At 44.0% G+C, this 17,472-nt stretch overlaps 2 protein-coding genes and 1 pseudogene across 2 annotated transcripts; all 3 read left to right on the top strand.

The window, feature by feature from the left end:
- The first annotated feature begins 715 nt into the window (after nucleotides 1-715).
- Nucleotides 716-2,174, top strand: LOC113536859 (leukotriene B4 receptor 1-like). Its single transcript, XM_034299146.2, has one exon. It carries the CDS (start codon nucleotides 758-760, stop codon nucleotides 1,658-1,660), a length of 903 nt encoding a protein of 300 aa, XP_034155037.2. The 5' UTR covers nucleotides 716-757; the 3' UTR covers nucleotides 1,661-2,174.
- Nucleotides 2,175-5,466: 3,292 nt separating this feature from the next.
- LOC128317322 (leukotriene B4 receptor 1-like) lies at nucleotides 5,467-6,515 on the top strand. Its single transcript, XM_053229091.1, has one exon. The coding sequence runs from the start codon at nucleotides 5,479-5,481 to the stop codon at nucleotides 6,367-6,369; it is 891 nt and encodes a 296-aa protein (XP_053085066.1). The 5' UTR covers nucleotides 5,467-5,478; the 3' UTR covers nucleotides 6,370-6,515.
- A 2,220-nt stretch (nucleotides 6,516-8,735) lies between these two features.
- Nucleotides 8,736-14,760, top strand: LOC128317304 (leukotriene B4 receptor 1-like; annotated as a pseudogene).
- Nucleotides 14,761-17,472: the final 2,712 nt, after the last annotated feature.

A 17,472-nucleotide genomic window follows, 5' to 3' on the forward strand; every position in this document is an offset into this window, starting at 1 on the left:
CTGTTGTAGTATAAGATGTGATACATGCCCAGTGTCTGTTCGCACACCAAACCACATCCTGTTTCTTAGGTACTAAACATTAAAGCATGGTTTTCTGTATGTTGTATATGTCATTTAACCTAGTTCCCACCTCTAAGTGGGTTCACTGTGACTTTCATTGCTAACCTACTGATGTTTTAAATGTCTATTTCATTTTGTATGAAAGCATAACATAACATTTATGCTGTAATAAACAGTTGTTTCTTAATTTCTTTCTTTCTTTCTTTCTTTGATGTTAGTCACATTACTTAAAACCTATAAAGCTATGTGGCTGGCTGGTTTGTGAGAAAAACTACCAGCAAGAAGTCCAGTGACCTCTGCACTGATGGAAGTCTGAGTAGCTGCAGAGGCATGGCCGCTACATGGAATGGGCTACCATTCACTTGAAGCCAACATAGCCAACATGTGCAGCATAGCCATTTGCAAAGACCCCCAAAGACCAGGCCTCCAAAAACATGCTATTAATGCAGAACGAATAGTTAAATCATCAGGAAATTTTGCAATTAATTTAATGACACTTTTAAAGCTTAAAGGGATATAATGTCGAAATGAATGCATCCAGAACTGCCAAATACTTTAGATTTTATTAATGATTTTATTTCCACAAGTGTAGCTGTGATGCCAGTAGTGCTATATTTTATCTACGTAGGTAACCACAGATACCAACCCTTCTGCTTCTTAGGTTATCTAGCACAGTTTGCACCCAGCTACACTGCAGATGTGTCTAACCATGCAGCAACTCAACTCCTCAAACTGCTCACTCTCCACCCCTGTCTCAGCTGAATACCTGATTGGGAGTAGTGTGCTGTCAGTTTGCTTCATACTGGGAGTTCCTGGTAACATAGCAGTGGTGGTATATCTCTCTGGACAGCTGAAGAGAGGCAGTTTCACCCCGAGACTGATGCTAAGCCTGGCCGTATCAGATCTGCTCACTCTGCTTTCTCTGCCGATGTGGATTTGGGCTCTTCTGCATGGCTGGGTCTTTGGCTTGGTCCTGTGTAAGCTTCTCTCCTATTTGGTGTACTTAAGCCTGTACTGCAGCATGCTGTGTGTGATTTTGATGAGTGTGCAGCGATACATGCAAGTGCTACATCCTCAGAAATGGAATAAGCTTGGCAGAAAAGGAAAGAAGATCCCTGTGAGTGGGATTTGGATGTTAAGTGGAGTGTTATCGTCCTATGCTCTTGTACAACGCACTCCAAGCTTGGACAGGGAAGGACACCTTCAGTGCAGTCTACGCTATCGTAATGATGTTGAAAGAGTGGCTACTTTAATCTGGGAGATTATACTTTTTGTGGTTTTGTTCCCCACACTGACATACTTCTACTTTCATCTTTACCGAGGAGTTAATAACTCAGCTTTCTTTAGCAGTCAGTCATTGACAAAGCTGGTGACCAGAATTGTGGCGTGTTTCTTTATTTTTTGGATTCCGTTACAAATCTCCAATGTTATGGTTGTCACTGCTGTGCTGCTTGGGAATGACAGTCTCTTAAGATTTGCAGAATCAGGAGACAATATTGCTGCAGCTCTGACTTTCATTAACAGTTGTGTGAACCCCTTTCTGTACGCCTTCTCTGCTCGGGCTCTACGACAGCACACAGATGGAACAGAAAATGCTTAGTTACTTCATGATGTAGAGGTTTGAGAGATTTTATGGATTCTTGGTGACAGCAAGTGACTTGATTTTTAAAAGGAATTGCATGTAATTTTGCTTATTATTGCAGTGTATTGTTATTGTCATTTTGCAACGTTTAATAGAGTATATTTTAAGGTGTTCTTTTGGCCTCCCTTTTTAACTACTTTTTGTCACTGTGACTTTTAGTACTTTTGGACTTCTGCTCACTTTTTCAGTCAGTTTTCAAATAAACTTTAAGCTTTGTAGATGAAAACATGATGTTGCATCTTATGTGCCAGTTCTCATGCTAACCACATTCTCTTTCTCTTATTACCCTTTGGTAATAAACATTAAACCATCATTTCCTGTATGTGGGTTTGAGTAGGTTACTAGGTCATTTAGCTAGTCAGTTCTTGCTTATTTCTAGCTGTAAAGTTAGTGTGGTGGAAGGAAAGGGCTTAAGAACGAAAATTAACAAAATTTTAAATGTAACCTTGTGACTCTCACCCAAGGACTTAGACAGGTTCTTTATATGCAGTGAGGACTGAGACAGTTTTGCACATTAAAAATATATTTTATTACACCAAATCGACATAAAATATCAGGGATCACTGATGAAAACACCCAATACATTACAATACCTTTTAATTACCTACAAATAATTAAGCAAAATAAAAATATTTTTTAATATACAAAATCAACATGAAATATTAAGAGTCATTAACAAAAACACCCAATACCTTACGATTCCTTTTAATTACTTACAGACAATGAAAGAAAATTAAATAATTTTAAAAAGATAGAAGAGAGCTGGGGCTAACCTCCAGGTAGGCAAGAGCACTGGAAAGGCAGGTCCCACTTCCAAACAACCCCAGAAAAAAAGGACCACTCACTATAACCACACGTTAATGCCCCACGCTACAAAGAATAAATAGTCATATTTGAGTATTGGGTTATCACAGAAACCAATGAAGAAGAAAGAGGCCAAGGTACCCTGTAACCAGCCTCTCCGAGGGCAAAACCACAGCACTCCCACAATCTAGAACTTCACAAACTGTACTGCTCAGCTGAAATGTCAAACAGCTGGAACACCCGACTGAAACAAACACATAAACTTAGGAAGAATAAAGCAAATCTGCCGAAAAAAACCCCCAAAATACCAAAGTAATTACATTTATACAATTAAATCCAAAATGAACAAAATAACACTAAAAAAAGGTGAAAGGACCAAAAAAATCAAGGGGTTTAGAAAAGAAAGCCTTTATTTGTCACAGTTGGGGTCAGACATGATATAGCACAAATGGAGCAGAGAGGGTTAAGAACCCCCAACCTGATTAATTATTTTGAAAATCCCAGGGAACACCCCGGACAGGCAGCCAGCCCATCACAGGGCACAGTTACACACACAAACTACAGACAATTTGGGAATGCCAATCAGCCTACAATGCATGTCTTTGGAGGAAATCAGAGTACCCAGAGAAAACTCCCAAAGCGCAAGGAGAACATGCAAACGCTGAGCACATGGCAGAGGTGGGATTTGAACCACCAACCCTGGGGAGTACAAGGCAACAATGCTAGCCACTGATCCACCATGCTCCCATACTCACTGTCATTTCAGCTTCAATCCTGTAAATCATCATGTAGATTTTCCAATTAACATTGCATTGATGCATTATAAAGCTTAAATGGTTATAATGTCAAAACTGATACCTGTCAGGCAGCAGAGATGGTGACAGATGCAAGTTAAGATTCTTTATTTTCAGGCAAACAAATCCAAAATGTAGAGCAGAATCAGAGTCAAGAAACAGGCAGAAGTCAGGCAATATGTAAACAGAGTTACTTGGGCAAGAGACAAGGACATATACGTAACAAACAGAAGGACAGAAGCGTAGTAAAAACAATAACGAGAGAACATAAGGCTTGGTGTAGACAGGTATGTGCCACTGAGCATATACTTTGCAATGCAGTTCGTGTGAAGAGAGTCTGTAATTATTGTGTGCATGTTCTTGAGTCCGGGTGTGTGCAATCAGAATGAGGGTGACCATGAACGTGAGAGAGTTCGTGATGGTTGTTGGGTGCTGTAGTTGTCAGCCATGTTTTTAGGCTGCTGTGTGTTACCTGATTTGGGAAGCATGTGACAGCTATGTATTAGAGTGTTGGATAGAGTACAAAACACAGTGACTTGAGTAAAAGTACTGTTACTATAGTAATAATTCACTGAGTAAATGTGAAAGTAGTTATCAGGAAAATTACTCAAGTATGATTAAACGCATTATATAGCCAAGAGTATGTGGACACCTGACCATCACACCCATATGTGCTTGTTGAACATCCCATTCCACATTTAGTCCCCCTTTGCTGTTATAATAACTTTTTGGCCATTCAGCCATAAGAGCCACATTAATGACGTCAGGCCCTGATGTTGGGCGAGTAGGCCTGGAGTGCAGTCAGCATTCCAGTTCATCCAACACAAAGGTGTTCAGTGGGGTTGAGGTTAAGGCTCTGTGCAGGTCACTCAAGTTCTTCTAAACCAGCCTTGGGAAACCATGTTTTCCTGGACCTCATGTTGTGCACAGGGGCATTGTCATGCAGGAACAGGTTTGGGTCTTTTAATTCAAATGAAGGGAAACTGTAATGCTACAGCATACAAAGTCATCCTATACAATTGCGTGCTGCCAACTTTGTGGCAACAGTTTAGGAAAGGCCCACATGTGGGTGTGATAGTCAGGTGTCCACATACTTTTGGCCGTATAATGTCATCTGGTGAAAAACAGCTTGAGTAATTACATCTCAAATTATGTTTTTACATGTATACAATTGATACAAGTATACAAGTATACAAGTGAGCTACACTGAAGTGAACACCACCTTGAATATCAGAAGTGTACATTAAGGTACAAAGGTAAACTTAGTTGGCTAGCTAACTTAGCCAAATGCTTTTGGGGTTTAAGTAGCTTACTAGGTTTGTTAGCTAGCTAGCTGATTTTAATTCATACATATTTCTAGGTATTTTTTCTTTTCCTTTCTTTTCTTTTCTTTTCTTCTTTCCTGCCTGCCTGCCTTAAGGAGGACCCTCGTCTCTCTGAACTCATGAGGAACTCTGGAATTTTATTGCCATTTAAGCTTCCATCATTTAAACCATTATGTAGATTTTGCATGTTAACATTGATATATTTATAAAGCTTAAATGGTTAAATCATGATCTTAATTTTGTGATGCAATTAATACATTTATTCACAGTCCCCGCCAAAAGTACTGGAACAGCAAGGCCTATTATTTGTTTTTTTTTTTTGTTTATATATACTGATCACAATTGAGATTGAGATCAAAAGATGAATATGAGATGATAAATCAGAATTTCGGCTTTCATTTTCTGATATTTATATAGCCAATACAACAAATTGGAATGTCTGAAAAAGAAAGAAACAACTGGTATAGTTTGGCCAAGGAAAACAACAGCAGTTGATGAAAGAAGCATTGTGAGAGCTGTGAAGAAAAACCTAAAAACCATAAATTAAATATCAGTAAATATCAGGTATTAAAAGCTGAAATTGTAATCTTTCATCTTACATTCATCTTTTGATCTTTTGAGTATTCAATGTATAGCAAAAACAAAAGAATTAGCCTTGCTGTTCCAATACTTTCAGAGGGGAATGTACACACTGGACTATTTTTCACCATAACCCTGAAGTGTATCTGTGACGCATTGAATGCGTCAATGCGTTTTTATCTACACTGAAAACCACAGACACCAACACTTTGGCCTGATGTATTAGCTAGAACTTACAGCCAGCTACACCACATAGAAACAGCAGCATCTAACCATGCAGCAGCTCAACTCATCAAACAGCTCGCTTACCTCTCCTGTCTCAACTGAAAACCTGATTGCCAGTAGTGTGCTGGCAGTTTGCTTCATACTGGGAGTCCCTGCTAACATAGCAGTAATGGTACGTCTTTCTGGATGGCTGAAGGAAGACAGTTTCACCCCGAGACTGATGCTTAGCCTGGCCGTATCAGATCTGCTCACTCTGCTTTTTCTGCCAGTTTGGATTTGGGCTCTTCTGCATGGCTGGGTCTTTGGCTTGGTCCTGTGTAAGCTTCTCTCCTATTTGGTGTACTTAAGCCTGTACTCTAGCATGCTGTGTGTGATTGTGATGAGTGTGCAGCGATACATGCAAGTGCTACATCCTCAGAAATGGAACAAGCTTGGCAGAAAAGGAAAGAAGATCCTTGTGAGTGGGATTTGGATCCTAAGTGGAGTATTATCGTCCTATGCTCTCGTACAGCGCAATCCAAGCTTGAACAGGGAAGGACACCTTCAGTGCAAACGATGCTATCGTAATGATGTTGAAAGAGTGGCTACTTTAATCTGGGAGATTACAGTTTTTGTAGTTTTGTTCCCCACACTGACTTACTTCTACTTTCATCTTTACCGAGGAGTTAATAACTCAGCTTTCTTTAGCAGTCAGTCATTGACAAAGCTGGTGACCAGAATCGTGGCATGTTTCTTTGTTTTTTGGATCCCGTTACAAATCTCCAACATTGTGATCATCGCTGCTGCGTTGCTTGGGAATTACAATCTGTTAAAATCTGCAGAATCAGGAGACAATATTACTGCAGCTCTGACTTTCATTAACAGTTGTGTGAACCCCTTTCTGTACGCCTTCTCTGCTCGGGCTGTATGTCAGCACACAGATGGAACAGAAAATGCCTAGTTACTTCATGATGTAGAGGCTTGAGCGATTGTATGTATTTTTTTTGTGTGTATTTTTTTTATTTTAATTTACCTAATAAAATTTGGATAATGCTATAGCATAATTGCCTGAAACAAAGGAGTAAGTCTTACACTAAAGATAAAGTCCAAACCTTATGCCAGTTGAGAAATTGTGACAGAACCTGAAGAGAGCTGTTAACATAGGAAATGTTTGGTGTAGGTTATTGCTCACTGAAGTATATTCAGGGTTCATACTTTTTCCAGTCTGCACTGTAAAGGTTAAATGTGTTCAATTCAACATTGATAAAAAGTACAGTTTTCAGTTTGTTTGTTTGTTTGTTTGGTTGTATCCTTTATATTGCTGACTTTTTGGGTTTTGATTCATAAATGCTTACACCTGGAGCTATAAACCACCATAAAGTTCTCAGCGTTTGTAAATGCTACTCCCCTTTGCAAAATTGTTAGAAAGCATGGGTGCAACTTGCAGCACAGTTGCAACATGTTATAACTGTACAGCATTTTGCTTCAGAGGCATCTCCGACTGTTAAGAGCAGTGAAAGATGCCAGCATTGAGGCAGAAAAGACACACATCCATTAAATTCTGTGCTGGTAAATGGCTTAGGAAGAAAAGAGAAAAAAAAAATCCCCCTGAATTCTTGTGCAGTTGACTTAGAATTGCTTCATCCAGCCTGAAATATTTTCAGACTAACAAAGTAGATTTAGCCTGCTTTCTTTACCGGCTGCCTGCTCCTCCTTACCATCGGCCTCACTGTTTTTTCCACTGCTGTGAAAAAAACATTATGGGACAAAGTGACCCCTAGAACAAAGCAATATCCATATATGATAAATTTTCTAGAGCTGCTGAAAGTTTGGTTGGCCCCTTGGTATTTTTTTGTCTTCATTTAGGGGCATCACATTCAAAATAGGGTTGTTCTATCTCAACTGGGGGGAACAGGTGAATCACCCATTACCCCTTTTTTTCCTTGTATGAACAGTGATTAAATTAGGCTATTAGGGCTTGCTCCTTGATGTAATCAGCACTATTCAAACTACAAGTAGCCATGTATGTGCAATGAGTGATTCAAAATGTGGCAAAGCAGTCTAAGCAGTGATAGTTTTATCTGATCACTACAGCCAGTCACACCAAATTATGGCGGAACAGGCTAACCAGAAATACAAATTTAGTAAAACAATTACACCGACTACGCCACCCTGTTAGGCACAGGGAACCATCATTACACCATCAAAAGGAACACTAATGGGACTCAGTTAAAATATTGGAAGACGGGTTTACAAGCCTGGACACGAAGTCACAGAAAATCATCAAAAGGAGAAAAATCAAAGTCTACCAACTCCACGCAAAATGACGCGGTACAATGTCACACACGCGGTACAACACAACCCACTTCGCACAAGTCTCACGAGGTAGCGCAGTTCGCGTCACACCGGAAGCAAATAAAGCACAACAGCGTGGACAAACATACGCAAAGCAAAACAGGGAGCAAAACAGGGAGCAAAACAGCAGCACCACTGGATACCGCCCTGCAATCCTGATTAAATATCCGGAACACCAATCTTCAAATATGGGCAGCTCTACCTAAAAAAAAGAAAGAAACATTTTACAGTGCACTACATTAACATTAAATGACCCATACACCTACCGTCATTTTGCCGATATGGTTGGAATTCCTAAAATACGCACCCGGAGGCCAAAGATTTTCCAACACGTTAAAGAGCCAATCCGAGGGGAAAACAGCAGACAACCCACACAGCCACAATTAATCCTACAAAACAAAAACTATTAACTAAGAAAGTAATACAAATCAAGAGCATGAACTATTCCAGTCAGCGTTAACCTAGTAGCCAAGCAGCACATACCATCAACGCAGCAGCGTTACCGGAAGTGGGCGGTCCCCAAGCTATGGCGCACACCAGGCAGTGCCCCATGCCCCAGAATATATACACACGCCAATCACGCAATGAGTAAACCACGCCGTACTCGTTACAACCCTACCGGAAACAATTAATGTGCCATTTTAGCCTTAAAATATAAACCAACTACATGACTCACCACAAAAAGTAACTATAACTCACTGCCATTTCAGCTTCAGTCCTGTAGATCATCATGTAGATTCTGCAATTAATTTAACACTGATATATTATAAAGATTAACTGGTTTATAATGTCAAAACAGATGCATTCAGAACTGCAAAATACCTTGCTGGATATTTTCTTACCATGATTTCTGGAGGCGTACCTTTTTCATCATAAATGCTATCTTTATCAACAAAGGAAACCACCGAAACTTACACGTCTGCTTACTTCATTAGCTAGAGTTTTCTCCAAGCCACAACAGAGCATCTAACCATGCAGCAGCTCAACTCATCAAACAGCTCACTCACCACTCCTGTCTCAACTGAAAACCTGATTGCCAGTAGTGTGCTGTCTGTTTGCTTCATACTGGGAGTCCCTGCTAACATAGCAGTAATGGTACGTCTTGCTGGATGGCTAAAGGAAGGCAGTTTCACCCCGAGACTGATGCAAAGCCTGGCTGTATCAGATCTGCTCACTCTGCTGAGTTAATAACTCAGCTTTCTTTAGCAGTCAGGCATTGACAAAGCTGGTGACCAGAATCGTGGTGTGTTTCGTTGTTTTTTGGATCCCGTTACAAATCTCCAACATTGTGATCATCGCTGCTGCGTTGCTTGGGAATTACAATCTGTTAAAATCTGCAGAATCAGGAGACAATATTACTGCAGCTCTGACTTTCATTAACAGTTGTGTGAACCCCTACGAAAGCACACAGCTAGAACAGAAAATGCTTAGTTACTTCATGATATAGAGGTTTGAGTGATTGTATGTCTTGTTTTTTTCTGTATGTTTTTTTAATCTTTTAATCTGCCTAAAAAAATTTGGGTAATGCTAAAGCATAATGGCCTGAAACAAAGGAGTAAGATAAAGTCCAAACCTCATGCCAGTTGATATGTTGTGACAGAACCTGAAGAGAACTGTTAACACAGGATTTTTCCAGGAAATGTTTGGTGTAGGTTATTGCTCACTGAAGAATATTCAGGGTTCATACTTTTTCCAGTCTGCACTGTAAAGGTTAAATGTGTTCAATTCAACATTGATTAAAAGTACAGTTTTCAGTTTGTTTGTTTGTTTGTTTGTTTGTGTACTTTATATTGCTGACTTTTGTCAGGTTTCAGACTATATTCTGCCTTTTGGCCACCTGATGGCGACCCTGAGGACTTACTATTAGAGCTCCAGACTAGTTAATGTATTTCAGCTGTGTCTCATTTTCCTGTGTACTTAAGTTGCCCTGTTTGTTAGAGTCTTTGCTCAGTCTTTGCCTTGGTTTTCGCCTTGCCCTGCTCTTCTGCTTTTTGTCATGTATGACTACCTTGCTAGTTCTTTACTCTTTTGGACTGTGACTAATAAAATCCTGCCTTGGATCTTTGCCCTGTTTTTTGTATTTTGTTTCCTTCTGGGAATTTTTGCCCTAGCTTTTGTGTTTTATTTTTGATGTCTTCTGAGCGTTGCGTTGTTTGAGTTTTTTGCTTGCCTGTTTTTTTCCCTTTTGGATTTTTTGCCTTTTGCTACAAGTCACCCTACTGACTTTTCTTGTCATTTTTTGCTCTTCCAGCCTCTGCTTTTGGATCCTCTCATCTGTGTTTAGCTCCATCAGTAGAAATATACCCAGAGATCCTGGGTTCGAATCCTGCTCTGGTCCTGACAGAAAGGCTGAGCCATAAGCATGGACCCAGCAGAGGAGAGAGACTCATTGGATATCCTGCCGAATGCTCTAGCTGCAGTAGCCAGTCATGACGTTACAGTATGTCACCATGAGGACAAATTAACACGTCAAGAAGCCTTGCTTGTCAGACATGATCAGACTTTGGGTGATATGCTCACTACTTTGCAACAACTCTCTTCACAAGTCGAAGCTCTTAAGGCCCCTTCCTCTGCCTTTCCGACCCCACCAATCTCTGCCACCTTTCATCCGCAAGTTTCAGACCCGGTCTCAGTGACTGCAGAACCTCGTCTCCCAGCCCCTCAGTGATACGATGGGAATTGTAGTGACTATCAAGGATTTTTGACCCAGTGTTCACTTACCTTCGAGCTTCAGCCCTCCTCCTTCCCCACTGATTGCTCCCGTGTAGCTTACATTATCACTCTTCTCACTGGCAAAGCACAGGCCTGGGCCACTGCTGTATGGTCAAAGCAGCCCCCATTCTGCTGTAGTTACAAGGCTTTTGAAGAGGAGTTTCGGAGAGTTTTTGACCACCCCTCCAGTGGCCGTGAAGCTGCTATACAATTACTGAGCATCTGCCAGGGGACTGGAAGTGTGGCGGAGGATCTCATTGAGATGTCCCTTCGCCTGGACAACCGACTGCGGGAAAGGGCTCTCGCCCGTGCCCTCCCACACACCTCTGTAACTGATTTTGGACCCCCACTCCACTTCAACCCACAAGGGGACTCTCACCTACTCCGAGAAACACCTGAACCCATGCCATTGGGGAGCACCCGCCTTTCTCCCGCAGAGTGTGAACGTCATATGAGGGAAAGATGCTGCTTGTATTGTGGAAAGCAAGGCCATTTTCGTGATAGCTGTCCAGAGCTGTCGGGAAAAGCCCGACCCCATCCAGCACAGGGAGGGCTGTGACGGTAACTACCTCCCCTCCCACTTGCTCCAGTCCAGGCTTTCTTTTGCCTATCACTATATCCTGGGGTAAAGCTAAAGTACACCATCTTAAGGCTCTCATGGATTCCGGAGCTGCTGGCAACTTTATGGACATTTCATTAGCCCACTCACTTCAAGCTCCTTGTTCTCCACTGCCTTCTCCCTTGTCTGTTACTGCCCTTGATGGTCAGCCCCTAGGTAAAGGCAGCGTCTGCCAGAGTACGACTCCGCTGCTTATGTCTGCTCAGCAACATCAGGAGAAGATGCAATTCTACCTCATCCATTGCCATTAGTTTCCAGTAGTCCTTGGTTACCCCTGACATACTTATCATAATCCTCACATTAACTGGTCTACCTGTACTACCTGAGTGTGGTTCCACATGTTCTGTTACCTGCCACTTTCCTAGCATCTCACCAGCTCCCAAACCTGCTGAGTCTCCCGAGTTCCTAGATTTATCTCAAGTCCCTTCCCCATACATGGACCTTAAGAAGGTTTTTAGTAAAGGAAAAGCCACCTCCCTACCACCTCATCGCCCTTATGACTGTGGTATTGACCTGGTTCTCAAACGGCTCTTAAGCAATCACCTTTATGTCAAACCAGAAAAATGCCACTTTCACTCCTCTGTAGTTGATTTTCCTTGGTTTTGTCATTAAACAGGGGAGTATCCAGATGGACCCTAAGAAGACCACAGCAGTTCAGGATTGGCCGCAACCCAGGTCCATCAAAGAGGTACAGCGTTTCTTGGGTTTTGCTAATTTTTACAGGAAGTTTATTGGCAGCTTCAGCTCTGTGGCCGCCCCTCTCTCTGCACTCACCAAGGGAAAAATAATCAATTTGTCTGGACCAGAGAAGCAGATGACGCTTTTCAAGAGCTCAAGCACAGATTCACCTCTGCCCCTGTCCTGTCTCAGCCTGCCTCTAACCGGGCCTTCATTGTGGAGGTTGACGCCTCAGATCTGGGGGTAGGGGCGGTGCTGTCACAGAGAGGGGCTGATAATGGGATTCACCCTTGTGCCTTTTTTTTCTCACAGATTGTCACCTTCTGAAAGGATGTATAAAAAAAAAAAAATGAGATTAAATGTAAGTCGCTCTGGATAAGGGCGTCTACCAAATGCCATAAATGTAAATGTAATGTAAATGATGTGGGAGACAAGGAGCTGCTCGCAGTGAAACTGGCTCTGGAGGAATGGAGGCACTGGCTGGAGGGAGCCCAACATCCTTTGTGGTATGGACTGATCATAAAAATCCAGCATATCCAGCAGGCCAAACGACTTAACCCACGTCAAGCCCGTTGGGCCCTTTTCTTTAACAGATTCCAGTTTATCCTCTCCTACTGCCCAGGCTCTGAGAACCAGAAACCAGATGCTCTGTCTCAACTTTTCCTCCAAGAAGACCCTCGTCCTATGAAAGTCCCATTCTGTCCAGCACCTAGATTGTTCTGGTTCGGTGGGGAATAGAAACTGTAGTTAAACAGGCCCTGCGAGGTGAGTCCGGTCCTGTAGGGGTTCCTGCTGGTTGTCTCTTTGTTCCCAATTCTGTCCGTTCTCAGGTCCTACAGTGGGGTCATTCCTCCCTTCTCACCTGCCATGTGGGAGCGAAGTGGACCCTGGAATTCTTGCAGAGACACTTCTGGTGGCCCACCATCAGGGAGGATATCAGGGCATTTGTCTCTGCTTGCCAGACCTGTTCCCAAAGCAAGGATTCACACCTCTGCCCTCAAGGGTTGCTGCGTCCTCTGCCCATTCCCCAATGGCCTTGGTCCCACATTTCCCTTGACTTCATTACCGGACTGCCTTCGTCCCAAGGTAATATAGTTATCCTTGTTATTGTTGATCGGTTCTCTAAGGCCTGTCGCTTTCTGCAATTGACCAAACTTCCAACTGCTAGAGAAACTGCTGAACTAATATGCACACACATTTTTCGAGTCTATGGTCTACCACAGGATATTGTTTCTGACCCGGGGGCCACAGTTCAGATCATGCTTCTGGCAAGCATTCTGCAAGTTGATTGGGGCCACCGCCAGCTTGTCCTCTGGGTTCCACCCTCAATCTAATGGTCAGATGGAATGGATCAACCAGGTCCTGGAGACAATGCTGCGGTGCTTGGTGGCATCCAATCCCACCTCCTGGTCTTCTCATCTGCCCTGGGCGGAGTACGCCCAAAACACTCTGCACTCCGCATCCACAGGCCTGTCCCCTTTTGAGTGCCAGTTTGGTTACCAATCGCCACTGTTCCCTGAACAAGAAACCAACATAGGGGTTTCATCTGCCCAGCAGTTCATCCAGCGGGTTCGTCGGATTTGGAAAAGAGCTCGGCACAACCTTCAACAGGCATCTGTTGAAGGCACAACCTTCAACAGGCATCTCGGCAGCAGCAAACTCAGGCTAACCGTAGGCGCAGACTGTCACCTACCCTTCGTCCAGGACAGAGTGTGTGGCTTTCTGCCAAGGATGTGCCCCTAAAGGTGGAATCTCGCAAGCTAGCCCCTCGCTTTGTGGGCCCCTTCAAAGTAGTTTGAAGGATTAATCCTGTGACCTATCAGCTTCGTTTGCCTGCCTCCATGAAGATCAACCCAACATTTTCATGTGTCCCTGTTAAGGCCAGTTGTCTCCTGCCCTCTAGCCCCTGCCCCTAAACCCCTAAACCACCACCACCACCCCGTATCATCGAGGGTCAGCCTGCATTCACTGTTCATCGTCTCCTAGACTCCCGCAAAGCCCGCGGTGGAGCCCTACAGCACCTTGTTGACTGGGAGGGGTATGGTCCGGAGGAGTTCCTGCCCGAGATATCCTGGACAAGGACCTCATTAGGGACTTTCACACCCAACACCCTGATCGTCCAGCTGGGACTGTCAGGAGACATTCATAGGGTTCTGTCAGGTTTCAGACTGTATTCTGCCTTTTTCAACTGAAAACCTGATTGCCAGTAGTGTGCTGTCTGTTTGCTTCATACTGGGAGTTCCTGCTAACATAGCAGTAATGGTACGTCTTGCTGGATGGCTGAAGAGAGGCAGTTTCACCCCGAGACTGATGCAAAGCCTGGCTGTATCAGATCTGCTCACTCTGCTTTTTCTGCCAGTTTGGATTTGGGCTCTTCTGCATGGCTGGGTCTTTGGCTTGGTCCTGTGTAAGCTTCTCTCCTATTTGGTGTACTTAAGCCTGTACTGCAGCATGCTGTGTGTGATTTTGATGAGTGTGCAGCGATGCATGCAAGTGCTACATCCTCAGAAATGGAAGAAGCTTGGCAGAAAAGGAAAGAAGATCCTTGTGAGTGGGATATTATCTCCTATGCTTTGTTCCCCACACTGACTTACTTCTACTTTCATCTTTCCCGAGGAGTTAATAACTCAGCTTTCTTTAGCAGTCAGTCATTGACAAAGCTGGTGTTTTTTTCTGTATGGTTTTTGTATAGATTTCTGTATAGATGTCGCCCAGCCTTACTTTTTCTTTGTTGTAATTGGTTTCATTGGTTTCAACTGTGTCTTGTTCCCGTTCTGTGTACTTAAGCCGTCCCTTTTGCCTTTGTTCCCCGCTTGGTTATTGTTGTATCCTAAGCCCATGTTGTCTTTAGCGTTGCATTTCTCGAGTAAATTTTTTCTGTATTTTTTTTTTTTAGCGTCCTAGCCTTGTTTTTTGTCTTTTGTTCCTTGTTCCTCTGTTTAGTTTTGGGCTGTTCTCTGTTCCTCTGCCTCATCTCCGTTTTTGTGATCTTTCTGCCTTCTTGTTCTCCCCGTTTTTGAACTTGTTATTTTCTTGATTTTTTAATAAATTCTTGTGCACCACCTTAGCCAACGTTTGCATCTTGGGTTCACCCATGCTCCCACCCAGCCGGCCAGCCCTATTGCAGTTCAGGGGCGCTCTGATCCCCAAGACCCCTCAGAACCGATGCAGTTGGGCAGGGCCCGCCTTTCCCATGCGGAGCGAAACCGTTGCATGCGGGAACATTGTTGCTTATACTGTGGTCGGTCTGGCCATTTCCGTACCTCTTGCTCCGAGCTCTCGGGAAACGCCCAGTCCCGTACAGGCGAGGCAGGACTGTCACGGCAGTAACTCGCACTGCCGCCCCCTCTGACTCCGGGCTGGTCCTTCCCAGCAACACCTACTCCAGGCAATTGACTCCGGCGCTGCTGGGATCTTTATGGACATTTCCCTAGCCCAGAGACTCCAGATCCCCAGGAACTCTCTTCCTGCTCCCATGACTGCCACAGCGTTGGATGGTAGGCCGCTAGCCTCTGGCGAAATAACCCATCTTACCTCTTCCCTTCGGCTGGCCGTCCACCAGCACCAGGAGGAAATCTATTTCTACCTTATCGAGTCTCCCGAGATTCCCATCATCCTTGGGTACCCCTGGCTCCTCCAGCACAACCCGCACGTCGACTGGTCCACGGAGACAATTCTCAGTTGGGGTGTGTTGTGCCAGACTACGTGCTTGGGCCATCATGGTCATTGTTGACCGGTTTTCCAAGGCCGTGAATTTCATCCCCTTGCCCAAACTACCCACCACCAAAGAAATGGCGGAGCTGATCATCACTCATGTTTTCCTTTGGCATACCACAGGACATCGTCTCTGATCGGGGACCCCAATTGTCCTCGCGGTTCTGGTGGGCCTTCTTTGAGTCTTCTTTGGGGGCCTTCGTGAACCTATCGTCTGGGTTCCATCCCAAATCCAAAGGTCAGATGGAGAGAATCAACCAAGATCTCGAGACCACCCTGAGGTGTATGGCTGCCAACAACCCGTCCTCTTGGTCCACCTTCATCATGTGGGCGGAATATGTGCACAACACTCTCCGCCCCTCAACCACAGGCATGTCCCCGTTTGAGTGCCAGTTTGGGTATGCTCCTCCACTGTTCCCAGAGCAAGAAGTGGAGACGGCTGTTCCCTCCGCTCGACAGTTCAAGCGCTGCCGCCAAATCTGGAGAAAGGCCAGACTTAAGCTCCTGAGAACCTCGCAGCAGTACCAACGGCAGGCGAACCGACGACAAAGACCGGCCCCTACTCTGCGCCCCAGTCATCGTCTGGCTCTCCACCAAGAACCTTCCCTTACGGGTGGAGTCCCGCAAGTTGGCCCAGAGGTTCATCGGACCCTTCAGGATTGCCAGGAAAGTCAATCCCATCACTTATAAGTTGTTTCTTCCTAGGTCATTAAGAATTAACCCCACATTCCATGTGTCTTTGTTAAAACCTGTTTTGTCCTCTCCCTTCTCTGTGCCAGGTAAACCGCCCCCTCCGCACATCATCGACGGCCAGCCTGCCTACACAGTCCACCGAATCCTGGATGTCCGGTGAGTACGGGGCTCCCGGCAGTATCTCGTGGACTGGGAAGGCTATGGCCCTGAGGAACGCTCCTGGACCCCGGGCTCATTCGGGACTTTCATGCGCACCTGCCCGAGTCTTCGGGAAGGAACATCAGGAGCCGTTCCTAGGGGGGGAGGTCCTGTCAGAGTTTTGGTCCTTTTTTCTGTGTTTTTTGTTATGTTTTTTTCCCCACTAGATGTCGCCCAGCCTTAGTTTTCCTTTGTTGTAATTGGTTTCATTGGTTTCACCTGTGTCTTGTTCCCGTTCTCTGTATTTAAGCCGTCCATTTTGCCTTTGTTCCCCGCTTGGTTATTGTTGTATCCTAAGCCCCTGTTGTCTTTAGCATTGCATTTCTCGAGTAAATTTCTTGTTTTTTTTTTTTTTAGCGCCCTAGCCTTGTTTTTTGTTCCTTGTTCCTCTGTTTAGTTTTGGGCTGTTCTCTGTTCCTCTGCCTCATCTCCGTTTTTGTGATCTTTCTGCCTTCTTGTTCTCCCCATTTTTGCCCTTGTTATTTTCTTGATTTTTTTAATAAATTCTTGTGCACCACCTCAGCAAGCGTTTGCATCTTTGGTTCTCCACCCCCCTGTGGCTCAACGGTAAAAAGTCCATTTGTCACACTGGACAGCGGGGTTCGATTCCCAGTCCTGACACTTATGCCAGTTGAGATATTGTGACAGAACCTGAAGAGAACTGTTAACACAGGATTTTTTTCCAGGAAATGTTTGGTGTAGGTTATTGCTCACTGAAGTATATTCAGGGTTCATACTTTTTCCAGTCTGCACCGCAAAGGTTAAATGTGTTCAATTCAACATTGATAAAAAGTACAGTTTTTAGTTTGTTTGTTTGTGTACTTTATATTGCTGACTTTATATAGTTTTGATCAAAACTGAGAGGGGTTTTGATCCATAAATGCTTACACCTGGAGCTATAAACCACCATAAAGTTCTCAGCGTTTGTAAATGCTACTTCTCTTTGCAAAATTGTTAGAAAGCATGAGTGCAACTTTCAGCACAATTGTGACATGTTATAACTGTACAGCATTTTGCTGCAGAGGCATCTCCGACTGTTAAGAGCAGTGAAAGATGCCAGCATTGAGGCAGAAAAGACACACACCCATTAAATTC

The sequence above is a fragment of the Pangasianodon hypophthalmus genome, chromosome 24 (assembly GCF_027358585.1).
Source record: "Pangasianodon hypophthalmus isolate fPanHyp1 chromosome 24, fPanHyp1.pri, whole genome shotgun sequence".
In the NCBI taxonomy this organism is placed as follows: domain Eukaryota; kingdom Metazoa; phylum Chordata; class Actinopteri; order Siluriformes; family Pangasiidae; genus Pangasianodon; species Pangasianodon hypophthalmus.